General features: G+C 47.9%; 1 protein-coding gene across 1 annotated transcript in view; it reads right to left on the bottom strand.

Annotated features, from left to right (window-relative positions):
• Positions 1-12,357: 12,357 nt before the first annotated feature.
• Positions 12,358-27,488, bottom strand: part of EBF4 (EBF family member 4) — a 135,985-nt gene continuing 120,854 nt past the window's right edge. Inside the window, exons 14-16 of the mRNA XM_054989982.1 lie at positions 21,890-22,075; positions 19,993-20,181; positions 12,358-15,927 (exon numbers count right to left, since the gene is read on the bottom strand). Coding sequence (XP_054845957.1) covers positions 15,896-15,927; positions 19,993-20,181; positions 21,890-22,075 — 407 coding nt within the window. The 3' untranslated portion in view covers positions 12,358-15,895. The remainder of the gene's footprint in view (positions 15,928-19,992; positions 20,182-21,889; positions 22,076-27,488) is intronic.

Below are 27,488 nucleotides of genomic sequence, written 5' to 3'. Positions count from 1 at the left end.
GTTGTGTACAGATATGCTAATCCAGATACTCTTGTTTGGTGGGAAAATGAGCTGGCTGTTCTGGTTGGATTATGTCCCTGGCAGACTCATATCTGTTGAGTCACTCTCTTCCCTTTGGTGCCTGGGAAAATGAAACTAGATAGTGAAGCATCAGAGTAACTGACAGATCATAAGATTCCCAAAGCAGAAAATTTTTGGATTTACAGTATTTATATAAAGGCATTGATGGCATGAGATCTTGCTCAGTACATTTCAAACTTCAAATCCTTATAATCAGATTCACAGACCCCTTCCTTACCAATTTAGCTTCCCAGTGTTGATGATGAGTATAATTGCCAGGAGGTTTGGACGCACCTTCTGGCTCACTCTGACTGGGATAGCAAAATGTCATAACCTGGCTGTAAAAGTGATGATGGGTAGGCAGTAGAGATGGGCACGAACCGGGAAAATTGTGGTTCGTTGCAGTTTGTAGTTTGTTGCGTTTCCCGAACCACAAACCATGAACTGCCATGAACTTGCCCGGTTCACGAACCAGTTCATTTGATTCATCAGTTTGTCACTTCTGGGGCTGCAGAAAATCTGCAGAAAACCCATACCTTGCTGGTTGCCTAGATAACAGATCAATCGGTGCCAGGCTGTCTGCACTGATGAACCAAAAAACGAACCATACAAACTCCTTTAAAAATCAGCGGTTTGTCGCAGTTCGTCAGAAATGAGCGCCAACGAACCGCTGGTTCGAGAACCAAAAACTGGCCCGGTTTGTGATGAACTTTGGTTTGTATTTCAGTACGTGCCCATCTCTAGTGGACAATTTAAGACGGGTAACTGGAGAAGGCAACAAGTGAAAACCCGGACAACTGCTTAAGCGACCCTGCAGGGACCCTGTTTTTTTTAACACAGAGCACAGTCAAAGCTACCATTTCCTGAGCCAGACTACTCGTCTACCAAGGTCAGTATTGTCCGCTCTAATTGGCAGCTGCTGTCCCGGGTCTCAGGATTTCACAGCACCCACTGCCACAGGCATGCCCCCGGGCTATTTGCACAGCCTGCTTCCGGACTGCTGATCTTAAGAGTCTATGATGTTGTGTGAGACTTCCAGGGACATGAGCAGAAGAAAGGCAAAGCCCAGAGACGAGCAAGAACTGTGTATGCCCAGCTTGCAGTGGGGGAGTCGACAGGCTAACCGGGTGTGGCACCTTCTGCTTTTGTTGCTTCTGGGGTACACCTAGTAGCAATTTCACCTACACCACCGCTGCTCGTAGAGGCGGAAACATTTCCTCTTATGAAGAGGGAGAGATCTGGAATACACTGCCCTAAGCGTCCTGGTGGCCAGGTGCTATAAAGATGCAACTAGAGACAGATTCGCACCATGTGCACTAATCGATGCAAACACCAGCAGCCACTTTTGCTTGCCCCACATCTCCTGGAAACCCAGGCAGGGTCTCATCCAACCTCCCCTCCTGGGCTGGCTCCCCTCCTTCCCCAGCCATAACCACACAAGGTGCTTTCTGGCTATAGTGCTCCCACCGGCCAAGGATGACGTCTCCATCTGCCGAATGGAGCCTTTGCTGCCAAAGAGTTTTATGGATGCAGCCAGGCCAGCTGTGAAAACACCGCAGAGAAGAAAGCTGCCGGATCCCCGCCTGCTCTCTTCCTTAATTCTTTTCTAATGTACACCCCAACATCCCTTCTCACTTGGGCCAGAAGTTTCCACTTGGCCAAGGCCCTCCACTCCCCCCGCCCCCAGCACAATTCAGGGATGTTTTTTATTTCCTGGTGCACAGGGCAGTAGTTCCAGGGAAAGACATAACAAAATCTTCCCCTGTTCCCTTGAGGACTAGCGCAGTGTAATGGCCAATAGAAGTATCAACCAGAAAAGTGAAATCTCACTTCTGCCTAGGGATGCCCTCTCCAGATTGGGAAATCCCTGTGATTTGGGGGTGGACCCTGAGTCTTAGGGGGGAGACGGACCTCAGTAGGGTATAATGCCATAAAGCCCACCCTCCAAAAAAGCCATTTTCTCTTGGTCATAGATCCAGAGGAGTTAGCCGTGTTAGTCTGTACTTGCAAAATACTAAAGAGTCCAGTAGCACCTTTAAGACTAACCAGCTTTATTGTAGCATAAGCTTTCAAGAACCACAGCTCTCTTTGTCAGTTGTTGCATCTGACAAAGAGAGCTGTGGTTCTCGAAAGCTTATGCTAAAATAAAGTTGGTTTGTCTTAAAGGTGCTACTGGACTCTTTACTATTTTCTCTTGGGGAACTGATCTCTGTAGTCTGGAGATCAGTTGTAATTCTGGGAGATCTCCAGGCCCTACCTGGAGGCTGGCAGCCTTACTTCTGCCAGGGGCTGACCCAGTAGCCCTGGCCTGAGCCTCATTCTCCCCTACCCCCCTCTGCAATATGGACACGATAATGTTAGCCTACCTCACAGGGCTTTCAGTAGGGTGTCTGTGATAATGTGTTATGCACGGATCATGGTCGCTCTTTGATGAGGGTGGGTGAGGAAGTGGGTTCTGAAGGGTGGCGTTCTCTACTTCTGTCTCACCCCTGCCCCCCGAAAGTCAAAGTTATATACTTAGTAAAGATATGGGTATTACGGAAGAGTTATTGATTATGTAATGCGTTTAAAGAAAGTTTGTAAAATGTCCAAAATGGTATGTCTCCCTCGATGCTCTTTTTCATTCATTCTTTTTTTTTTTCATGTTTACGTTCTTGTTTCTTTATGTGAATTTTTGCTTGTTATCTGTTGTAATAAAATAAAAAATTATATATATATATATATGTGTGTGTGTGTGTGTGTGTGTGTATATATATATATATATATATATATATATAAAAAGAAAGATGACAAGGAAATGGAAAAGAATGGAGCTTCATCTGCCATGGGTGCTAGGCAGTCCGGGGCAATGTGTATCGGACTCAGGCAGCATCCCTGATGTGCCACCAATGATTTTGACTATTTGCAGTGTGCTACATGACTCTATTATTGTTTTCCATGGCTCAGGGAGAACTGCTCCACTTTGCACTCAGGGCTCACCTTGGAAGGTGTTTTGAAGAACAGGGACACACTGAGTAATGGCATGTGTGCAAAAGTGCATTTTCCTCAGGAATATGCAATGACCTCCGTTCTTCACATATCTTGTATTAGGAAGCAAGACTCCTGAACAAAAAGTAACCTTCAAAGGAACCTCAGTTGCCAGCACCTCCGTTTGGCTAATTTCTCTCTGTTCAGCTTTGAATTCATGATCTGCTCTTACCGGATTTAAATTCATTGAAGCGTTCTAATGAAGGCTGCTTCCACACACGTTGGATAATCCACTTTCAGTGCTCTTTAGTGAACATTTGAAACTGCTTTTCCATGTGTGGAACAAAAAATCCACTTCCAAAGGATTGCGAAAGTGCATTGAAAGTGCATTATTCAACGTGTGTGGAAATGGCCGATGTAAGATCAGAGCTTGCTAGATCAAATCAACAATTTTGCAACGCCGCTTGCAAATTTTGTAAAATAAGCCTTGGAGAAGCTGAGGTGCAACAGTCCAAAGGGGGTGAGACAGATTCTTGGATGAGAATCCATCAATGGCTACTAGACGTGGTGAGAGGCAGTAAATCTATGGCTAACTGGGGGGGAGGAAAGAGCGGGCGCAGCTGCTCCAGCTGCGCAGAGAGAATTGAGACTGAGACGCAAGGGGGGGGGGGGAGAAGTCCTGATCCTGAATATAATCTGTATTGTATAAGACCTACCAATCTGATAGCATATTAGAAAGTTAACTTTTAAGAAAAATTGCAGTATGAAGGGAATACAAGACATATAGTGTAGTGTTTGTTGTTTGTATGTTGATTTTCCCTTTTCCCAGTCCTCCCTTCCCTTTTTTTCCCCCTCCCCTTTATACTTTTGTAGTCTTCTGTAGTTTTTTTTTTAATGTTAGATATTAAAAAATAATAAAAAAACTTTCAAAAAAAATCTATGGCTAACTGCTGCTGCATAGTAAATCTATGAAACCCCATGTTAGGTGATGGCATTAAGGGGAAGGTACCTTGGCCTCTGTGCCCTGTCTATTGGCCCCCCGAGGGATATCAGCTGGCCACTAGGGGTTGCCAACTTTGGCTTAGGAAATTCCTGGGGATTTGGGGGGGGTGACGCAGAATTTAGGGAGGGCAGACTTTAGGGAGAGGAGAAGTTCAGAGGGGAACGTGATGCTGTAGAGTTTGCCCCCCAAAGCTACTGTTTTCTCCAGGGCGGCGGATCTCTGTAGTCTGTTGCAATTTTGAGAGCTCTCCAGGCCCCACATGGAGGCTGGCAACCATTACTGGCCATTGTGTGACACAGAGGTGCTGGACTAGATAGACTCCTGATCAGATCCAGTAGCGTTCTTCTGGTGTTCTTATGTACCAAAATGGGTGCTCCTTGCATGGCTTTGACTTAATTAGCATTAAAGAAAGATTGGCTGCTGCTGCTAAATAGTTCAGACTTGAATCTCGTTCGTTTGCGAGTCCTTAGCTGCTGGACAAATTAAAATCAACCTTACTGAACCTAGGCTGCTAGACTGTCCCAATTATAAGAACTTCGAGAACGAGAAGGAACGCATCTCTGCACCAACCAAAAACTGAGATCGAAATGTAGAAACTTTATCAAGCAGGGCGAGTGTTTTCATACCTGCTACGGTTTCTTCCCCCTTCCTTGCTGCATTTCTGCTGACAGCCTTCTTTTCAGCAGAAGTGTTGCCTTTCCTTTGGTGGCCCCAAAGGCGCCCCCAGACGACTAACAAGGAGGCAGGCACAGACAGAAATCAAGGACGGCTTATGCCAAGAAGGCTGCAGAAATCATGCGCAGAGGCAGGTTTGATAGCCACCAGTGAGCCGATGATAAGATGCACCACCTTGGGGGAGGGGGGTGCTTGCATTGAATCTATTTAAGACACGGCAGTGTGTGTTGGAGGGGAGAGGGGTTGTTTTGTGTGAGACGCAGAGCTGGACACAGAAAAAGGGACTGCATACTGCAGAGCCTCGGGGAGGGCGGGTTCGGTGCATGTAAGGGGTTAAAACTGCCCCTTGCCTAGTTTCTGGGAGGGAGCGGGCTTTGCCCATCCCACAACCCCAACATTTATCTTGCTTCACATAACTTAGTGGGCATCTCATGGAAGCCCTTCTTTCATGGCTCCAAGGGGAGAAATGTGGGTCTAATAGAGATAGCAGTGTAGGGGTTAAGTGGTTGGAATGCAAGCTAACACTCTGCTGGTTTGATTTTTACTACTGCCATGAACTCTGCAGGCGGCCTCGGGGAAGCCACTTCTCTCAGCCCCAGTTCCCCAGCTGCCTTGTGGGGATAATAACAACACTGACTTTGTTCCCTCTTACTGGGACACTAAGTGGTTGGACTGTGAATCAGCACTCTGCTGGTTCAACTGTCCCTACTGCCATGAACTCTGCAGGTGGCCTTGGGTCAGCTCCAGAGAACCAAATAGCTCATTTAATTGAGACTTGCTTGTATAGAAAGTCTGTCCAAAGCCAGTGAGATGAAACAAAGATTACTATTAAGTGAAAATGTTGTGTACAAATATGCTAATCCGGATACTCTTGTTTGGTGGGGAAATGGGCTGGCTGTTCTGGTTGGATGATGTCCCTGGCAGGCACATATCTGTTGAGTCACTCTCTTCCCTTTGGTGCCTGGGAAAATGAAACTAGGTAGTGAAGCATCAGAGTAACTGACAGAACATAAGATTCCCAAAGCAGAAAATTTTTGGATTTACAGTATTTATATAAAGGCATTGATGGCATGTTGTTGTTGTACTTGTTCTTGCCAAATCCAGGTTGGGAAATTCCTGGAGATTTGGAAGTGAATCTTGGGGAGTCAAAGGACCTCAAAGGGGCATAATGCCATACAGCCCCCCTCTCAAAGCAGCCGTTTTCTCCAGGGGAACTAATCTTTAAGAATCGGCTCAGTGCGAAGCCCAGAAGCACTCCCAGGGCCTGCGTGGTGATATCATTCCTGGGAATGACGCTGTTGCGCAGTGCAGGGAGCGGGCCGTGGGAAGCCCCTTCCCACACTGTTTCCCCTGCTGGCCAGGTGAGTAGTGGCAAGGGGGAGGAGGCTGGGAGCAGGGGAATCCCTGACCTCCATCTGACGACCGGCAACCCTATGTAACTACAAGAGATCTCCAGGCCCTGCCAGGAGGTTGACAATCCCAGATTCAAGAGGGAGGGGCCCAATGCTGTCCTGGGCTGCCACCCCCCTTTTTTGGTGTGTGTGTGGTTTGACACATGACAAATAAGATGTGGCCAGGCTCTAACTCACTGGCTCTCTACTGCCAGTATAGTGTGGGTGGAGCTGAGGAGGAAGATGGGAGTGGACTTGGCCGCCCCTTGGCCTCCCCGCACCGGCCACTTCATTTCACTCGCCGCCTTCTGCCAAAGGGCTGGTCTCCACCTCCAGTCCCTTCCCAAGGGTCACTCAGCATGGAGGAGGCATGGTGCACCCTCTCTCCCTGCATCGGTTAAACTGAGGATGGTGATTTGCAGAGCCACTAGGCTGGCTGGCCTTCGCAGCAGACTTTGTGCTGCTTCCAAAATGCTCACTGGATCTCATCCAGTTGGCAGCTCCCTGAATTGGACCCAGCGTGTGCCTCCTTCCCTCTCTGGGACACTTCCCCACCCGCTCCTTTTCTTGGCTTCTTTGTCGCTCTTCTGGAATCTGCCCATCGACCAAGCCCGATGCTTGACCTCCCCTTGAACTGGAAGTGTCTTTTCATGCACACAATAAAAAACCTTCCATCCACTTCCTAGGGCTTATGGGGGTGCACATGGAACAGACATGAAGTGTGGGGTGCTGGAGAATTGCACAGGTGGGAAAAGATCCAGCTGGGCTGCCAACTTATTTGCTGGCTCACGATCCTCTGCTTTTGCCAGCCGCTTGATCTGAAGACATTAGCAAGCGAGCCTGCTTCTCCCTACACTGTCGAGTTGCCTTTTTGTATTTTTGCAGATCCACCTTGTGGTAAAAGCATTGGAACAAGCCCGGGTGTTCATTCCTGGTGAGTTGGCAATTCTGCCAAGAGCAGTAATAGTATCTTGAGCGATGGGCGTGATCCGGTGACCAACGGAGCTGGGATCTGCCTCTGAAGCCCACCTCAGAGACAAGCCCCGTGGCTCAGCCTGCACGAACTGCAGCTGCACTGATTAGAGATCGCATGTTGGAATGCCTCTGCGGCGCAGGGCAGGCGGAATGGCACGGGATTCCAGGGCCTGAGAGCCCTCCTCTGGCTTCTGTCTGGCCGCTTTTAAATTAAGCTAAGGCTTAATTAACGGTAACCAGATCTTATTTGCACTGTTGTCGCTCAGCTGAGGACAGTTGGAGGCACTATCAAAGCAGGGAGTTGCTCTGAACATGTGCAGAGTGCCTTTCCCACACCATTCAGCAGTCGCAATCTGGGCCCACCCATCTGCATGGCCACCTCATCAGACATCTTTTGCAAGAGCTGAACCTCAAGACCTCTGGTGTTCAGGAAAGGGAGACATCTCAATGCTGGCTTTCCCAGTAAAAAATATCAACTTCCACCCAGGGAAGGTGGAGGGGCTGTGTTATCCTGGCTGTGGGCACCCATCCATCTTTGTCTCCAAGGGCTGCAGCATGAGGCACACTTACTAGGAAGCCTGGCTTTCCATGCACACCATGGGGCTTGCTTTAGAATTAATGTGTTCAGGATGACATTGCAAGATCTTACCTTGTGGGCAAGAACAGAGAGGAAAATTTGTTTGGGGGAATTTTGGTTAGGATCGCTGCCCAAACGGACACTTGTTTGGCTGATTAAAATTGCACCTCGACAAGACCTGACTAACCCGTGCATCTCAGAATGAAATAACCTTATACATTCCAGAGAGGTAGCTGGGTTAGTGCTGGTAGCATCTTCATGCAAAAACCTCAGTTGACAGATTCTCACAAAGACACACACACAGAAACAGAGACAGGTGCGCACACACACACACACACAGAGGAAAGATTGTATAGAGGAGGACCAAGAGGCCACAAAACACAATTATTACTGGTGATTTGGTGATCGTGTGCATAGCGTCCCGATCACAAGAAGTGATGGTCTCACTCTACTCTGCTCTGGTTAGACATCATCTAGAGCAGGGGTGGGCAATTGTTTTGGCTCGGGGGCCACTTTGTGGGAGCGGAGGTTAGCGGAGGGCCGCACCTTTTAAAATGATTGCATTCATTAGTTAACTTTGCGTTTCAGAAAAGGTATAAATTATATCATAAAAATCAATAAATATAAATTAAATAAAATAGTGGTAGTTTTATTCAATTTATTTATTGTGTGAGGGAGAAAAGCTGCAGAGTGTTGCTTTTTTGGTGCCAGGTGCCCAGTAGGTGACTGGCTTGGCGGGCCGCATGTGGCTCTGTAGTGGGCCGCATGTGGCCCGCGGGCCGCAATTTGCCCACCCCTGATCTAGAGTATTGTGTTCAGTTTTGGGCACTGCATATTAACAGAGATATAGACAAGCTAGAATGTATCCGAAGGAACTGCTGGAAAAAGAGCTCTCTCAAGTACAATACACAACCATAAATTTCTTAAAGTGCTCAGTCCTATTTTTCAATTAATCATTGAATAAAGTACAGAAATCTTAACAATGCATTATATCCATAGTTTTTTACATGTAAAGTACAATCATACAATCAATCAACGAACAAACAGCTGTCCTGTGCATGCAAGAGGTGGATATGGCGTCTGTCGGCAATGAACAGAAGTACATCCGACTTGACAAATGCACTGAGAAAGTTAAAATATGTATGCGAAACAAACGACGCTAGCTGTTTGTCGGGCCAGTTTGAAACCAGTACCTCCCCACCGCAGCGATTGGGCTGGAGAGATTTCATCACCTAAATTGGGAAGTATACCCAGCTATTTTGGAATACGGGGAGAATAACGGGCAAATGCAATTTGTATTAATCAATTGGAACTGTACACGGACAAGACTACTTGAATATTATCGGACATTCCTAACTTACTTACTTGAAAGGTTGTTGAATCGTTGATTGATTGTATTACCGTACATTACATGTAAAAAACTATGGATATAATGTATTGTTAAGATTTCTGTACTTTATTCAATGATTAACTGAAAAACAGCACCGAACACTTTAAAGAAATTTATGGTTGTGTATTGTACTTGAGAGAGCTCTTTTCCCTGCAGTTGTGGTTGCTCTTCTCATCCAGAAGTCTCTGTATAGGTTTTCCGTATCCAAAAAAAGGCAACAAAGATGGTGAGCGGTCTGGAGACCAAGTTCTATGTGGAAAGGTTAAAGGAGCTCGGTGTGTTTAGCCTGGAGGGAAGACAATAGAGAGGTGATATGATAACCCGTCTTCAAGTACTTGAAGGCCTGTCATACAGAGGATGGCACGGAGTTGTTTTCCGTTGCCCCAGAAGGTCGGACCAGAACCAATGGGCTAAAATGAAATAATAATAACATTCGATTTATATACCGCCCTTCAGGACAACTTAATGCCCACTCAGAGCGGTTTACAAAGTGTTATTATTACCCCACAACAATCACCCTGTGAGGTGGGTGGGGCTGAGAGAGCTCCAGAGAACTGTGACTTGCCCAAGGTCACGCAGCTGGCTTCAAGTGGAGGAGTGGGGAATCAAACCCGGCTCTCCAGATTAGAGTCCCACACTCTTAACCACTACACCAAACTGGTGTACTACACCAAACACTACACCAAAGAGTGTTTGGATAAACATTAGGAAGAACTTCCTGACAGTGAGAGCGGCCCCTCAGTGGGACAGGCTTCCTCGGGAGGTGGGGGGCTCTCCTTCTTTGGAGGCTTTTAAGCAGAGGCTAGGTGGCCATCGGACAGCAATGCTGATTGTGTGAACCTGGGCAGATCATGAGAGGGAGGGCAGGAAGGGTTACGTCAGTGCTTAGTTCTCGTGGCTCCTTCTTACATGTGCAGGGTAATGCCGATTGCCGCTCTTCGGTCTGGAAGCAATTTTCTCTAGGCCAGTTTGGCCAGAGATTCTGGAGATTTTTTGCCATCTTCTGGGTATTGAGCAGGAATCACTGTGTGTGTAGGGGGGGGGGAGGTATTTGTGAATTTCCTGCATTGTGCAGGGGGTTGGACTAGATGACCCGGGAAACCCCTTCCAACTTTATGGTTCTATGATTCCTTCTATCTATATATCTGCCAACTGAGTATCACCAATTCATGCCACTGGAGTAGAGGGTGGACTCTGACTCCATGAAATCAGATGCCTGGGTACACGTGCTATCCGTTAAGGTGCCACAGGGCGACGTTTTCTCCATTGCTCCAAAGGCAGCAGACAGACAGACACCTCCATCGTTCTCGCTCTCTTCCTCCCACCTCCAACAGAAATCCCATTCAAGGCTGCCTTGACCACCCCATCACTTAGAGAAGCGAGCAGTTGCGAGGTGCAACGCAAAATCTGGGATTGCTTCCCAACAATTGGACTGCACATCCAGGGTTGTGGTGGTGGTGGGGGGGGTAAGGATTGATTTGGGAGGAAATTCACAAATTGAATCGAAGAGACACTTGGAAGCTACCATGAAGCCCATCAAGGTCAATGCCGTCTACTCTGGGCCTGCATATTGCAGAGCCCTGGAGCCAAGAAGTCTCTGGATGGCAGCAGCATTCCGAGGTCTCGGATGGAGGCCTTTCACATCACTTGCTACCTGATACCTGGAGACGGCTGGGGTTTGATCCAGGGACCTTCTGTATGCCAAGCACTGACCCCTTTGGGTGAAACAGGTGTGGGAGCTCGAGGCTTCATAGATCTGAGGCTCGCATTGATTCCAGCTTGAACAAAGATCCTGGATTTTTTTTTTGCATTCCACTGGGCACAGAGCAATGGTCACTGGGAGAGTAGTGGGGGTGGGGGAGGGGGGATAACTGTGCGTTTCGTCATTGTACAGGGGTTGGACTAGGTGACCCTTCAGGTCCTTCCAGCTCTATGTTTCTATGGTCATAGATCCAGAGGAGTTAGCCGTGTTAGTCTGTAGGAGCAAAATCAAAAAGAGTCCAGTAGCACCTTTAAGACTAACCAATTTTATTGTAGCATAAGCTTTCGAGAACCACAGATCTCTTCATCAGATGCAACCGTCAGGTTGCATCTGATGAAGAGAGCTGTGGTTCTCGAAAGCTTATGCTACAATAAAGTTGCAGCTGACGAAGAGAACTGTGTTTCTCGAAAGCTTATGCTACAATAAAATTGGTTAGTCTTAAAGGTGCTACTGGACTCTTTTTGATTATGTTTCTATGGATTGCTTTCCACTTTCTTCTACCACCCCTTCCTCTCTCCTCCTAAATACCTTTAATATTGGACAATAACTGAGTTATCAAGTCTGGTCAAATACCAGTTCGGATCATGCATCTGACGAAGAGAACTTGATTCTCGAAAGCTTATGCTACAATAAAATTAGTCTTAAAGGTGCTACTGGACTCTTTTTGATTTTGCTACTACAGACTAACACGGCTAACTCCTCTGGATCTATGAGTTATCAAGGACACCAGAATTCTTGATGGAAACATTTCCCTGACGATGCGACAGCCCCCGCCTCCCCATCAGATCTTGAGCACCTGCCTGAATTAAGAGCAGCCATCTCTCTTGCAGCTACAGGGTTGCTCCATTAACACCATATCCTAGCATCTAGCTAAGTTTGCCAGATTCCAGGTGTGGCCTGGAGATCTCCCAGATTTATAGCTGACCTCCAGGCTACAGAGATTGTTTCCCTGGAGAAAATACCTACTTCTGAGGATGCACTTTATGGCATCACACCCTGCTGAGGTCTCTCCCCTCCCCAAATTCCACCCTCCCCAGGCTTTCCACCAAATCTCCAGGAATTTCTCAACCTGGAGTTGGCAAGCCTATGTCCAACCCTCTTTTTGGCGTAGTTGGTCCGAGAGCCCATGGACCAGGAGGCCATTCTTTCTGAGCAACTGGGATGTTTCTAGGATTCTCTGGTACTTAACGACTGTAGGGCAGCCTGCCTCGGAGGAATCTCAGAGCTTTTTTACGCACTTTCTTCAGTTGATGTCACGGATGTGTTTGGGCTGAGATTCTGTTTGGGGACCTCTCTGTTCCCAGCTCATGAAATCCACGCATCGGGACCTGCTTCTGCTTCTCTTCCCTTGTGTCACAGAGGTGAGCCCTGGCTAACAAACAAGTATCCCCTCGTTCAAAGGAATCATGCCCCAAGCAGGTATCCTAAAGAGAAAACTCAATTGGGCAGGGTGGAGAAGCAGCAGCTTGGATCTTTCGACTGGAGGGACTGGTGTGGGTAGTACAGGAAAAAAAGGGACTTTCTCAGAAGGCAAGTGCAGGAGGTATATATATTCTAGGGCCCGTTTCCTAAGAAATGAAGGTAATAGTTCATTTACATGTGCTTACATTGAAAAACAGTGCAGCCAGTAATTTATCAACTTTGCTATTGTACAACAGCCGTCACAGGACACACAACGGACAATGTAAAAAAAAAAATTAAAAATATACCAAAGAAACCATGAGAAAGGAGAACAGCTCTCCAGACAACAAGATAAATACACAGTGAACAAACCCCAGCGGGTGGGATGAAATCCCATATTCGGGGGCTATTCGTTTCCCGTAATCTTTATTTACAAAATTTTGCTTCCCTTCTTCCCACTTAGAAATAATGTTAGAAAAATAAATGTGGGAGGTGGAAAGAAGATGTCCTAAAATTCCAGGACCCAATTCGACAGGGCTTTCTCCAGCACTGGTCCCACTAAAACCAACAGGAGCAACACCCATTGATTTTACTGGCGTAGTTGCGGGAGAGCTTCCCATCAGATTCAGACCCCGTCTTTGAATCCTATTTTATTATTTTTTTTTTTTACAAAAAAAGGAGTTAAAAAAAACACAAGGTACAGTTTTTGTTTTAAAAAGATGTTTTCAAAAATAAGTGATTCAAAAATCAGCGTACCTGCAGTTTGTAAAGATCTGAGATTACTTTGGGGAGAAAATGTAAAACTGTAAAGAAACAATGCTTTCCCTTGCTATAAAACCCCAAGTCGGTTCATGAATTCAACTCTTTCACGAATCCACCAGGGAAGTGGTTCTTCGGTTTTCTTTTGGTCTTAACCCAACTTCTGGGGCAGGGAATGGTGGCTTTGTGTGAGGTTTTCACGCGCACACCTGAAAGTCCTCTGGAACTGTTGACGACAAAAGTTCTGGAACAAGTTTCGGAATGGACCGTGAAGAAGGAAGCAACCAGTTTTCCCGCTTGCCTCTCTTTCCCCCGTCATTCTGTAGGCTCTCTTGGGCTGCGTGAAGAAAGCTAAACAGCCGTAGGAACCCCAATTTTCCAGCTGGGCAAACTTTAGTAAAGAACCAGATGGTGTATCCCTGTTTCCTACATAACGCTAAAGGTGGAGCTGGCAGGGTGAAACAGCAGGCTAACACCTGAAGCTGCTTTACCCAGAGTCAGACCCTTGGTCCATCAAGATCTGTATTGTCTGCTTGGACTGGCAGCCGCTCTCTCGGCTCCCTGGGAGGGGTCTTTCCCATCAACGAATGCCCAGTCCTTTTTAACTGGAGATTGCAGGGACTGAACCTGGGGCGTGCTGTGCAGATGCTCTGCCACTGAGCCACAAGTGGGAGAGTTGTGTACCCCTTCTCCTTCCCACTCGTTGCAGATGCCTTCTCAGAGCTTTTAAAGCGCCCCCCCCTTAAGAATGAATCCAGCTTGGGGGAGAAACAGGCTTGGCAGCAGGCAGAGACACCTGCCGATATCCCTGTAATGCCCCCACCACCCCAATCTCAGCATGCAGAATGGAGATCGCACGCTAGCTAGGATAAACTTTGTTCCGCCCTGAATTTCTGTGCTTTTTGCAGACAGGCTCGGTGTGTGCAAGTTTATGCTCCCCGACCAGGGGGGTGACGACACTGGCTCAAAAACAAAACAAAACTCCATTTCCCCACATAACCGGGAAGGGGGGGGGGTTGGGATCTCAAGGGCTGAATTCTCAACAGGCGATACTTCCCAAGATGCTTTGGGGAACGCCTTGCTAATCAAAGCGGCAGAAAGCCAAGCCAGTTGACGGTGCAAGAATATCCAAGAAGAATAACCTTGCGGAAAAGGGCATTAGACTCTCTCGCCATCTTCTTCTACTCTAGTCTCCTCTCTGCCCTGGGGGCAGAGGTATTCTAGGACAGGTCAGAATGGACCTTCTACTGCTAACATTCACATGAACCAACAGGCAGGGGGAGGGGGGAGGAGGGTCTTGTAGGAAGACCCCGTGTTTCTTGCTCTCTCCTCACTTTTGCCCCTTGCTCAGGCGGGCTTCGAGTTATCCTGGTTACGGGAGTCACTTCCGTGTGCCAATCAAACCTCCCTGCAAGACATTTAACAGATCTAAGTGGCAAAGGTATGGACTGGCGATACCCAGGGTGGGGACAGCACAGGAGCTGTGTGGCTTACGTGGGGCTGCAACGTGGATCTCCCGCCCCAGGATGCTTGCAAAGCCAGCACCTGGGAGAACAAGCCCAGGACAGAAGCCCCGCGAAGGGTTTGTCAAACAGCGGTCAGCTGTCGACGTGAACGTAGCCTCAGAGAACTTAACGTGCAAGGCTGTTGCTGATTCATCTCTTTTCTGTTCTCGGGAATCAGAGACAATGGCGGCGTGGCTGCCAATGGGGCGAGGCGGAAGAAGGTGGAGAAAAACACTCCTGGGGATTTGTGGGTGGGCACGGCAACATCTGGAACATCTGGGAAGAGCACACGGCCAAGGTCATAACTGATGGGTGTTGCTGGGATTCCAGCAAACGTTTCCCAAAGACTAAAGACGACTTCATGCACGGCTTCAGCAAACTGGAGTTAGCAGTTTTCTAGAGGGAGGCAGGTTGACCCAAGGCATACGTGCGGATTGCCAGTTTTATGTTTATGTGCTTTTGGGCAACACTGCCTGTGAAAGAGGGGCTTGCAGTGGCACCAGACGTTGGCTTTCCGGGCAATGCCTTTCGTTCACAGGCATGCTCCTGCCAACATCTGCTAGGCCAAACTCAATTGTGTTGGAGGATTTCATCTGTGTTTACTTATAAGAGGCTGAAAGGAAGTCAGGATGAAAAATGAAAGGCGAGGGAGGTGGGAGATAGGGTCCTTTTTTGGAATGATTATTGTTTTCCTGAAAGCCTTCTTCCTCACTGGAATCAATCTCGAACTTGGCAAGAACCAGGGGGCCAGTAGAAGTTGGCTCCAGCGAAGCCATCTTACTCGGGGAGGCATTTCCAGGAAGAGAGAGGCAAGACTTCTGGAATGGTGGCAATTTTTCTATCTGCTCACTGTCTCATTTCCTGGGATGCCTGTCCAAGACCTCAGGAATAAAGCACTCCGGAGTGCTGGCTCACGGGGTCAGTTTTCCAAAGACACAGGGGAATCGGGAACTACAAGATACACACTTTTTCAAAGGAATGTTCCATTCTTGGCAGGGAGCAAATCTACCTGAGTGGAAACCCAACCGGGACGATGGAATCTTTTTGCTTGTGGTCCTTTAACCAAAGCAGCGAGAAATGGTGCAGGATGCAAAAGAAACTCCTGGGAGGGAAGGATGGCAGTGCCAAGTCCCCCCTCCAACACTCTCACCCTAGCCCCAACATCACTATCCTCCTTGAGGACGAAGCCCACCCCCCACAATTCAGGGTTTGTGGATGAAGATCACCTTCCTGGGCTTCTCCGGCTACATTTCAGCCTCCCACCAGAAGGGGGAGCCTCTTGTAAATCATGCAGCCGAGTCAGAAGGAGCTGGGGTGCTCCAGGAGCTCTTATCTCATAAGCAATGCCCGTGCTTTTTCAGTCCAAGGGCCAGGGGGGAACGCCAGTCCATTGCTCCATTCTTCCTGAAGGCTCAGTAGGCGTCCCTGGCTCACATGGGTGGTACGATGAGACCGGACAAGGCTGCAAAGTAAAAAACAAGCAGTTCATTCTCTGTGCAGGGGGGCAGGAACTAGGGTTGCCAACCTCCGGGTGGGGGCTGGAGATCTCCTGGAATTACAACTGATCTCCAGACGGTGGAGATCAGCTCCACTGGAGGAACAGCAGCTTCAGAAGACAGGTCAAGATGGGTAACCATGTCAGTCTGTCTGTAGCAGCAGAAAGGAGCAAGAGTCCGGTAGCACCTAGAAGACTAACAACATTCGCGGTAGGGTATGAGCTTTCATGAGCCACAGTTCACTTCTTCACTCCACAATTTTGTTAGTCTTCTAGGTGCTACCGGACTCTTGCTTTTTCCCACTGCTTCAGAAGACGGACTCTATGGCGTCGCATCCCTGCAGAGAGTCCTCCAGTCCCCAAACTCCGCCCTCCCAGGCTCCGCCTCCAAACTTCCAGGAATTTCCCAACCTGGAGCGCTCCACCCTAGCAGGTAAATTACAGACTCTCTGTGCTCAACTGCATTGGAGGCTCTACGGGAGCACGGCCTTTTAACTCCAAACTTCCAGGAATTTCCCAACCTGGAGTTCTCAACCGCAGCAGGAATATGACAGACTCTCTTTGCACAACTGCATCGTAGGTGCTACAGTTTGAGCCCACGGAGCAATTCTTTGAGTTGTAGCGCACTTCCACATCCTTCAAGAACCAGCTTGGACACAGACAGTAGTTTGCCGAAGTTTAGCTTACTGCTGTGTGTATTTTCCCATGCAATCGGTGACCCAGCCCTGTCCCGCGGGAAAGAAAATATTACCACTCATGGCAGTTTCCCCAGATTGCTAGTCAGACTTAGAGTCTCTCTACCCATCTTATACGAAAATGCTCAAGTGTAGGGAGATGCAATGTTAGTTGGGAAGAGTAATTTAATTTCAGCTCTCCTTGGGGGAGGCGGAGTTGAAATGAACAAACTCTCTGAGGAGTGATCTCTGCAGGCTCTGTGTAGAGAGGTGAAATTGACAATTTTAAACTATGCTTCCCGGCTAACTTTGCGTCTTCCTACGCTTGAGTGTCCTCATATAAGAATGAGGGTTTGTCTCGCGTGAAGAGAGACTCGTAGAAATCTGGCGAAATTCTGCTCATCCCGAATGGCTTATCGAGAAGCCAGAAGCAAGCTGGGGCCACCTGAAGGAGGATGGCAGTCGGGGATTCTATGGGTCACTTCTGGCACTCGTGAGCCCCTGTGCCCTTTCCAAGATGAGGCATTTTGTGGGGAATGGCTATTGCACATACTTGAGAGGGACCAATATGACAGGAAGGGATACATCAGTGCTTAGGTTTTGTGGCCCTTTCTTGCATGCTCAGTGTAATGCTGCCAATCTCCACTTCGGGGTCAGGAAGGAATTTTTTCTCAAGGCCAGTTTGGCCAGGGATCCTGCAGAGTTTTTGCCATCTTATGGACATGGAGCAGGCAGTCACTGGGGCTGTTGGGAGGGGAGAGGAAGGGCCAAGCTACAAGTGACGAATGACATTTGAATGGCAAGTGAACAGACATGTGGTCAAGTGGAGCGCAAGCGGAGCGCAAGTGAACAGGGAGGAATACATGTGAGTCTGTTCACTTGCCGTTCAAGCATCATTCGTCACTTGTAGCTTGGCCCACAGTTGTGAATTTTCTGCTTTGTGCAGAGGGTTGGACTAGATGACCTTGGAAGTCCCTTCCAACTCTATGATTCTATGAAATTTTTTTAATGGGAAGAATGTATCCAAAGAGTTTATTGTCTATAGCCATAGGCCGTCACAATTTACCAAACATCGACTGGGAAGAACGTAAAGTCCCATCACCTCCCTGCCCTGCAGAAATGCAGGTGTGGGGATAAGGTTGCCAACTTTGTGTTAGGAAATTCCTAGAGATTTTGGAGTGGAGACTGGGGAGGGACCTCAGAGGGTGGCATAATGCCATAAAGTCTACCCTCCAATGCAGCCGTTTTCTCCAGGGGATCTCTGTAGTCTAGAGATCGGCTGTAATTCTGGGAGATTTCCAGGCCCCACCTGGAGGTTGGCAACCCTAACCTTGCCCAAGGCCACTGTACAGCAGAGGCAAGATTCGCACCAGATGCCCTTGGGTTCACGGCTCAGTCTTGCAGCCATGACCCCCTGCCAGGCCAAGCTCCAGTGCTGTGCAGCTCATTCCCCGCTTCGGTAGGGAAGGAGGATTCTATGCGAGTGTGTGTCCTTCTCTTTCTCCCTCCCAGGCTTGGAGACTTCAAGCTCTATGCCTGTCATGGGGGAAATAACAGCCAGTATTCACTACCACGCCTACGGGAAAGGCATAGCAGCCATCATGAAGATAAGGAATGTCAAGGATATCACAGCAAGGGGTGGGTGGGCACTGGAGGCACGGCAAACCGCCCCTTACTAGCCTTTTGGATTCAAACTCGGCCCTTGCTACTTTCCAGCTAGTGAGCAACAGATCTGACTATCCCGAATCCCGATCAAAGACCTTTGCAGGGCAGTCACAACCATTCACAGTGAAAGGAACAGAAAAAGAGGGCGAGGCGACAGAGCGAGGCTGGGGTGGAAGCAAGAGATCGAGAGAAGAAACATACTGTGATTAGGAATAAGCCAGTCCCTGGAGCGACCGAGACGGTGTGTGAAACTTGTCTGAGTCCTCAAAGGTTTGGTCTGGTTGGCAGGACCAAGCAAACAGCAGCCCAGGGCAAGGGAGGAAAGAAAGCAAACATGTATAAACAGAAGGGAAAGCGAGAGCAAGCGAGGTCAGGAGGACAGTGAGGGCAAAAGCTGTCGAGAAAGAGCAGAGATTATGCCAGGGGATATCTCAGGTGAAACGTGGGCTGGCTTCTTCTGGATGAGAAGGGAACCTGCTCCAGGCTCCTGCTCGGAGGGCAGGATGTTTGTGGCCTCTGCATGGGGGCCAGGAAGGCTTCCCCCCTCCCCTCTTCATATCTTGCATGTCCACCCCCCTGCCCTTAGCTCCAGGGGTGACCCACAGTGTGTAGGCTGGATGAAGAGGGCATTTGCAGGATCCCTAAAAAATTCAGCTGGGGAGGCTGAGAGCCCCTCCCAGGCATTCCATCTCTCCTGTGGAGAGGAAGTTTCTCTGACCCACTTACTCATCTGCCGGCACAGCCTGCTGTATTGAGGGCTATGCTGCTCTGAGCCCCTCGGAGGGCTGGAGAGAGTGATAGAATTCCAACAGAGGAGCTGCTGCTGCTCTTCAACATTTGTTTCTTGCTCAAAAACAACTGCTCAACTGCACAGGGCTGCGACAACCAGCTACCAGATTTTTCCTGCCCTGTTTTACTTCCACTTTGTTTAACTGTGAATGCTGTTCGTTTAGGGGCATCTGGTCAATGCATTGGTTTTATGGGCTTGGTGCCGTCGCTGGATCATTGTATTTTAATCACACACTCTCTGCCTAACCTACCTCACAGGGTTGTTGTGGGGATAAAATGAAAGAGAGGAGAATGATGTAAGCTGCCTTGAGTCCCCATTGGGAAGAAAGGTGGAGCATAAACACAGTAAATAAATCTACCTACCTACTTATAACAACAACAACATTCGATTTATATACTGCCCTTCAGGACAAACACCCACTCAGAGTATGTTATTATTAACCCCACAACAATCACCCTGTGAGGTGGGTGGGACTGAGAGAGCTCTGAGAGAGCTGTGATTCACCTAAGGTCACCCAGCTGGCTTCAAGCAGAGGAGTGGGGAATCAAACCTGGCTCTCCAGATTACAGTCCTGCCTCTCTTAACCACTACATCAAATGGCTCTCAGTTACCTAGCTACTTACCTACCTACCTACCTACCTACCTACATCTTGGAATCCTCCTTGGAAATGTTTTCTCGAGAGGGTGGCATGCAAATATTACAATTAAATAATGCATCTCTCATTCAACTTCGCCATGCCCAAGAGTGCTACTTCATTGCTATCACCACTGAGCAAAGTGGATATTTTGGAAGAAAAGGAAGTATCCCCTCCTTGACCACATTTTGACTTGGGGCTGCTGTCTTGCCCTCCGTCCCAGCATGCCCCTGGCTGTGGGCTAGGGAAAGGACCATGACCGACTCACCTTGGAGGCTGTTGCCGTTGGCGCTGGTGCAGGTAGGGGGCGGGGAGGCTTGCGGCCGGACTACGGGGGCAAAAGCGCTTTTTTGCTTGACGGCGGAGATCATGTTGACGGGAGAGAAGGAGAAGACGCCTGCCGGTGTGGAGGAGCTGGCGATGGAGGAGGCTCCCAGTGGGGGGCTGGATGGCATGACTACCAGAAGAGAAGGGCAGAAATGAGTCAGGGGGAGGAATGAGGAGGGTCAGGGGAGAGGGGCACATGTCACAGTTAGAGGAATGTTCAGTCTTCCCATCCAAACATCACAGATGAACATTCATGAATGCAAGAAACTGCTTTATCTGTCCAGAGGAGTTAGCCGTGTTAGTCTGTAGCTGCAAAATAGTAGAGTCCAGTAGCACCTTTAAGACTAACCAATTTTATTGTAGCATAAGCTTTCGAGAACCACAGCTCTCTTCATCAGATGCATCTGTAGCATAAACTTTCAAGAACCACAGCTCTCTTTGTGGTTCTCTGACAAAGAGAGCTGTGGTTCTCGAAAGCTTATGCTACAATAAAGTTGGTTAGTCTTAAAGGTGCTACTGGACTTTCTACTTATTAAGTGACAGTTCAAAACTGACAAAGAGCTGTGGTTCTCAAAAGCTTATGCTACAATAAAGTCGGTTAGTCTTAAAGTTTGACGATGCATCTGATGAAGAGAACTGTGGTTCTCGAAAGCTTATGCTACTGATGCAACTGACAAAGAGAGCTGTGGTTCTCGAAAGCTTATGGTACAGATGCATCTGACAAAGAGAGCTGTGGTTCTCGAAAGCTTATGCTACAATAAAATTGGTTAGTCTTAAAGGTGCTACTGGACTCTTTTTGATTGTTCGCTAATTCTGACAAAGAGAGCTGTGGTTCTCGAAAGCTTATGCTACAATAAAGTTAGTCTTAAAGGTGCTACTGGACTCTTTACTATTTTGCTTTATCTGTGTAATGAGACCACTGGTCCATCAAAGTCAATGTTGTCTACTCAGGCGGGCAGCAGCTTCCCAAGCTCACAGGTGGGCCGTTCGCATCACCTACTGCCTGGCCCTTTTTAACTAAACCTGGAATCTTCTGCATGTCAGAGAAATGCTCTCTCACTGAGCCACAGCCCCTCCCCTCCTCCTGCAGCTCTCTGTCCTGGGAAGAAATAGCAGCAAAGGATTGTGGAGTTACTTTTTACTGCAGAAAAGATGGACACGCCCTTCCTGTTTTGCATGATCCTCTCTGGCTTCTCCTGGGAGGGCTGCAGGGGGTGAGTCTCCTCCAAATCCTAAAGCCCTACTGTCCCACCACTTGCCCTGACCCAATTATGGCTGCTGAGATTTTCCCAAATCCACACGTGTCCCAGATTATCTTCCCAGAGTCTCTCTGCATGAGACATCTGACATGTGAAGAACACGTGTCGGGAGATGCAATGGTAGCCTGGAAGGATAGTTTAAAAAGACAGAGCCAGCGGCAGGGCAAAGGCTTTGCTATACACTGGAGCTGTGTGAAGGGGCTGTGAAATGTCAGAAGGGAAACTTCAGTCCATTATAACCTCTCCAGTTCCAAGCCCGGCTCTGGAAGGCAGCTCAAGCCCGTTTCCATTCCTGGCTGCCCTCTGGTTGCCATTTCACAGTTTTAGACTGGAGAGGTGAAATTGACAGAGCCTTGGGGGAGGCAAAGATGAAATTAACAAACCATTTGAGGAGCAGTCTCTGCGGCGCTGTCTTTTTAAACAACGCTTCTGGGCTAAGATCTTGTGTCCAGAGATGCTCAGAAGGGCTAGAAACTTGCATTTCTTTAAACCAAGAGATTTCACGTGAGCACGGCTGCCCTTCTGCAGAAACGGAGAACGCACACACGGCCGCTCTTCTCACCAGCAGCAGAAACTCACTAGCATAGGGGGAGTTGGCAGTGGAGCCATTGAGGAAGCTGGGCGACCCGGGCACCCCGAGGCTAGTCATGGCAGTCCCCGCGTAACCATTCATGCTGGACGTGATGGTGTTATAGCTGCTCTGTTGCGGGGTGGAGCTGGGCACGTAACCTCGCGGCGAGACGCTGCTTGTGTTGCGTGTGTATCCTGCAAGCAGAGGGGGAGAGATTCTGACCAAGTGAAAGAGCAGACCTCATTCTGCCCAGCAAACGAGTACTGCATCCATGTGACTGCATACAAGAGCACTGCAAAGCTTTTTGTCTAGACCAGCGATACTCCATGGCTCACGGAGAGCCTCATTCACAGTTACCATCAACCCAAAAGAGCCACCAAGATGGGTAGCTGTGTTTGTCTGTAGCAGTTGAAAAGAACAAGAGTCCAGTAGCACCTATAAGACATAACAAAATTTGTGGTAGGGTAGGAGCTTTCATGAGTTGCAGCTCATTGTATCTGAAGAAGTGAGCCGTGACTCATGAAAGCTCCTACCCTACCACAAATTTTGTTAGTCTTATAGGTGCTACTGGACTCTTGCTCTTTTCTACTCCAGCCACACTTACTTCCATCCGTGGCCTGGGGGGGGGGGTTACCCCTCAAGGAGGCTCATAGCTTACCTGTTCCTCTGGTGGTAGCTGTTTCAAGGCAGAAACCAGCTGCCAGCCATATGCCTCCCCAGTTAGGATCCCATTCCCCCTTCAGCCCCCGCCACTGCTTACCTGGCCGGCTGGGGTGGGGGGAGAGAAGGTGGGGAACGGCCTCCCCCTGTCACTGATGTCATCGCACAGCCCCAAGAACATGTGTGTGCTTTGCAAAGCGCGTGCGCACTCAACAACAACAACAACAACAACAACAACAACATTCAATTTATATACCACCCTTCAGGACGACTTAACACCCACTCAGAGCGGTTTACAAAGAATGTCATTATTATCCCCACAACAACAACACCCTGTGAGGTGGGTGGGGCTGAGAGAGCTCTGAGAGAGCTGCGACTGACCCATAGTCACCCAGCTGGCTTCAAGCGGAGGGGCGGGGACTCAAACTGCCTCTCCAAATTAGAGTCCTGCTGTTCTTAAGTGACTGACCCAAGGTCACCCAGCTGGCTTCAAGCGGAGGAGTGGGGAATCAAACTCAGCTCTCCAGATTAGAGTCCAGCACTCTTAACCACTACACCAAACTGGCTCTCTCCACCTTGCACAATGAAGTCCCTTCCCAGAAGTGCACGAGCGGCATGTTGGCAAAGAGATGAATGTCTGCGTCTGGTCCCCTCCCTCTCACTGAGAGAGCGGGGAAGGGATCCTGGCCACTCTGCTTGCCAGCCAAGGGCTTCACTCACTTTCCTCTAACTAGCACATTCAAAGCCCTTCATGGCCTCATATCTGTGAAATCGCCTCTCCCTCTATGTTCTGCCATGGCAGCTTTGCCCATTCGGTCACGGCATTCTGAAGATGCCACCCTACAGTTGGGCAAAAACAACGGCTGCCCACATACATGCTTTCTCTGCAGTGGCCCCCACCTTATGGACTGGCCTGCCAGAGCATGTCAGGAAAGCCCCCCCCCCCGACTGGCTTTCTGCAAGCAATGCCAAACTGAATTATTCAGGAGGGATTTCTACCCAGATTATAGGACTGCATCGTAAGAACTAGTTCAGGGAGAAGCCTTGGCAGGGATGAAGACTAAATGCTATGCTACTGGGAACTGTCTGCTAATGTGGAGATGCACCTACTAGGGAATTTCCACGCTGCTAAAGATGCTCTGGAAATTAGTTATGCTTTGTTTCAGACAGATTTCATCTCCGTGCTCAGCTTTATGCTTGTTTAACTTTTTTCTGCGACCGTTCCTTATTGTAACAGTTTCTCTGAATTGTGCATTATTGTACTTTGCTTGGTGAATGTCCTAGCTGTTGGTTATATTGTATTTTCACTCACACTGTATAATCCAACAGATCTCAGTAAGAAAAAAGGACAATAAATAAATAACGTATTGTCAAAGGCTTTCACGGCTGGAGAACGATGGTTGTTGTGGGTTTTCCGGGCTGTATTGCCGTGGTCTTGGCATTGTAGTTCCTGATGTCAGGAACTACAATGCCAAGACCACGGCAATACAGCCCGAAAAACCCACAATAACCATCAAATAAATAATGATTATAATAACTTGGGGGAGCTGCCACACTGGGGAACGTATTGATGCTAGAAGGAAAGATTGAAGGACCAGATCCTATGGAAAATGGTATTAATGGCTAATATGGTTCAGGAATGTATATAAAACAACAACAACAACAACGTTCAATTTATATACCGCCTTTCAGGACAACTTAACACCCACTTAGAGGGGTTTACAAAATATGTTATTATTATCCTCACAACAAGAAACACCCTGTGAGGTGGGTGGGGCTGAGAGAGCTCTGAGAGAGCTGCGACTGACCAAAAGTTACCCAAGCTGGCTTCAAGTGGAGGAGTGGAGAATCAAACCAGGTTCTCCAGATTAGAGTCCCGCACTCTTAACCACTACACCAAACTGGAATATGAATTTCAGTTGATATTGTGCCTTTGAATAAGCTATTTGTCCTGAATAGAATCGTGGTTTTGATAAAGGCTTACAGTTAAAACAGAGGAATAACCTGGGGATACCTGTTAACAGAAAACAGAACAGAAGTTCTAAACAATATAAGTTTAGAACTAGGCAATAACAGAAGTTCTAACTAAAGAAGTTCAAGACAGAAGGAAATTTACGTTGAAGTTGGAATTTGCAAGTCATTTGCCTAAAATCAATATGGACCTTATTTTGTGTGTGTGGCTATTGTAAATTTGGATACAGAACACTATATTTAATTTGTAATAATTTGTCAATGTGTCTTTAAATTGTTATAATTGTCTGCTGGTGCAGGAGATATTATATAAAACACTTTTTAACACAGTGGGGCGTTTATTTTGCTAGTATTACACTGTGTATCCTAAAAAAGCATCCAGTAGCCCTTTTAAGACTAACCGACTTTTTTGTAGCATAAGCTTTCGGGAACCACAGTTCCCTACATCAGATGCATCTGATGAAGAGAGCTGTGGTTCTCAAAAGCTTATGCTACAAAAAAGTTGGTCAGTCTTAAAGGTACTATTGGACTCTTTACTATTTTGTGACTACAGACTAACACGACTATGACTGTGTATGCTATTCGTCTTTTTCTTTACATTGGGGAATGGGGTGCAGAAGAACCACAAGTGGCATGCCGGAGACGCATGTGGCTCTTGAGCCATGGAGTATCACTGGTTTAGACCCACAATCAATGAAGTTTCATCACGCCTGGAGCATAAGAAGCAGTCCATTCCTTTCAAGGTTTCTATGCATTTGGCCGAAAAGCCACACATCCAAGCTTTCCCCCAAAATCTTTCCTCTGAAATGATGAGTTCTAGCTTCTCTCTCAGCCCAAATTAAAGCCACCCTGGCACCTCTCCTCATCTTGATCCAGTACTCGGGCAGCTCATTACTTGTGCTCCGCAGCGTGCAACTTTCACTAGGTACATGCTGGTTTTTTTTTAAAAAAAGCTTTTTAAAAATACCAGATCTGGTGCAGTATGATTATAGCAAACTGGTCTTTCAGATGGCAACAGCGCTGGGAGCATCAAGTATGCAGAAAAAATTGGGCCTGTTGGGGTCTCCGGGGCAAATTTAATCTTCTGCCAGGATGGCCTGCCTAGCCACAACTCAGTGATGACTAGCATGTGCTGTTTAAGTGTCGGGTTTTGCCGTTTTACCTGGGAGCTGTAGTTTTAAAAGAGCCGCTGGATCGGATCACTGTGGAGAGAAAAGGATCCACTCTTTTTTTATATAAAACAAAGAGTTGGGAGGGAGGAGTGGAAAAGAAAAGAAACTTTTGGCTAGCTCTCTTAACTCCTTAGTTGCTGAACTACACAGTGTCTCCCTCCCTGCAGATTCCACCCAGAGCGGGCAGAGAAGGAGAGACTGTGTAGTTCAGCCACCCTCTGGGTCGAATTTGCCAGATCTTAAAGAGGGTGGGGGAGACTGTGTAGTTCAGCAACTAAGGGCACTAGACAAAAGCTTATTTCTTTTTCAACCCCCCCCCCAACTCTTTGTTTTACAAAAAGAGTGAATTGATCTCTATCCAACAGCTCCTTTAAAACTACAACTCCCAGGTAAAATTGTGAAACCCGACACTTAAAGAGCACGTGCCAGGCGTCACTGTGTGGTGAGACCCTGAGAGTCACGATCAGGGCAGAGGCACAAAGTCTAGAGCTAACATTTCCAGCAGAGATGAGGCAAGCAGGAACCTGAAAATCCCCTTGCTCCCCTCCGCAGAAGGCTGCTGGTTGTTTTGGGGTTTTCCCCCCATTTGTTTGTTTGGCTGAGCCAGAGTGAGGCAGGAAGCAGTGCCCTCACTCTGACGGGCTGCATGACCGAAGCCTATCCAAATGAGGGCAATGCTTCATGCCCTTGCTCTGCCGTTGCATCAGGGGGCCAGTTGTTGCTGCTGCCAAAAAATCCAGCTTCTGCCAGCAGTGGAAGAAAGATGGACCCGTCTGTAGCCTGTAGCAGGGCAGGGAGGTAGTGGGGGAGGCCGCTTCGACTCAGCCTTAGAGCCAAGCTACAAGTGACGCCTGACACAGGTTGGATACTTGTCAGCTTCCCTCAAGTTTTGATGGGAAATGCAGGCATCCTCGTTTTACAGCTTGGCTCTCCATGACAGCTGCAAGACCAGGGCCGTTTCTGCATGGCTTACCTCAACCCGGAACGCTGCGCAACATGCCGAAAAAGACGTGGAAGATCGCGTTTTCTCGCGCGAGTTTTGTGCGATGTTGCACAACATTTCCTGACGCCTACATTTCCCATCCAAACTTGAGGGGAGCTGACACGTGTCCAACCTGTAATATAACAATATGTACCTCTATTCTAGTAAAGTGCATTTAAGTGCAAATAGCAAAAGTGTTATAAACAGTGTACATAAAGCAATAAATATATCAATCACAATCCGTCAATGTCCATATATACATTCCACAATGGGAGATCCCAGGAAGGGGAGGTTCATAAATTTATGAACTCTCCTGGAAATTTGTTTCCAACTGGAACTCCACCTCCCCTTCCTGGGATCTCCCATTGTGGAATGTATATATGGACATTGACGGATTGTGATTGATATATTTATTGCTTTATGTACACTGTTTATAACACTTTTGCTATTTGCACTTAAATGCACTTTAATAGAATAGAGATACATATTGTTATATTCCCGGCTTTGTTTCTGTTTGCTCCTACTAACCGGGTTGTCTCCCTGAGTTTTGCCCTGCCACGTGTCCAACCTGTGTCAGGCGTCACTTGTAGCTTGGCTCTCACTTGTAAACCAACCTGGTAGGTGTTGGAGGGTGTTACAAAAAGCACCCTCAAGCCAAACAGATCTTCCTTGACTCTTCCACTAAACTGGCAAGTTCCTTGTATCCTGATAACGTGGGAACTTCTGCCACTTTTGCCCTCTGCTAAATCTCTGGGTATCCCAGGGAACCAGACCTGTCGAGGAGGCAATACGGGACCACCTATCTAGTTCCAGCTCCTGAAC

This window comes from Eublepharis macularius, chromosome 10 (assembly GCF_028583425.1).
Source record: "Eublepharis macularius isolate TG4126 chromosome 10, MPM_Emac_v1.0, whole genome shotgun sequence".
Lineage (NCBI taxonomy): Eukaryota > Metazoa > Chordata > Lepidosauria > Squamata > Eublepharidae > Eublepharis > Eublepharis macularius.
The sequence above is the reverse complement of the archived record's forward strand: the minus strand, read 5'-3'. Positions and strand labels throughout refer to the sequence as shown.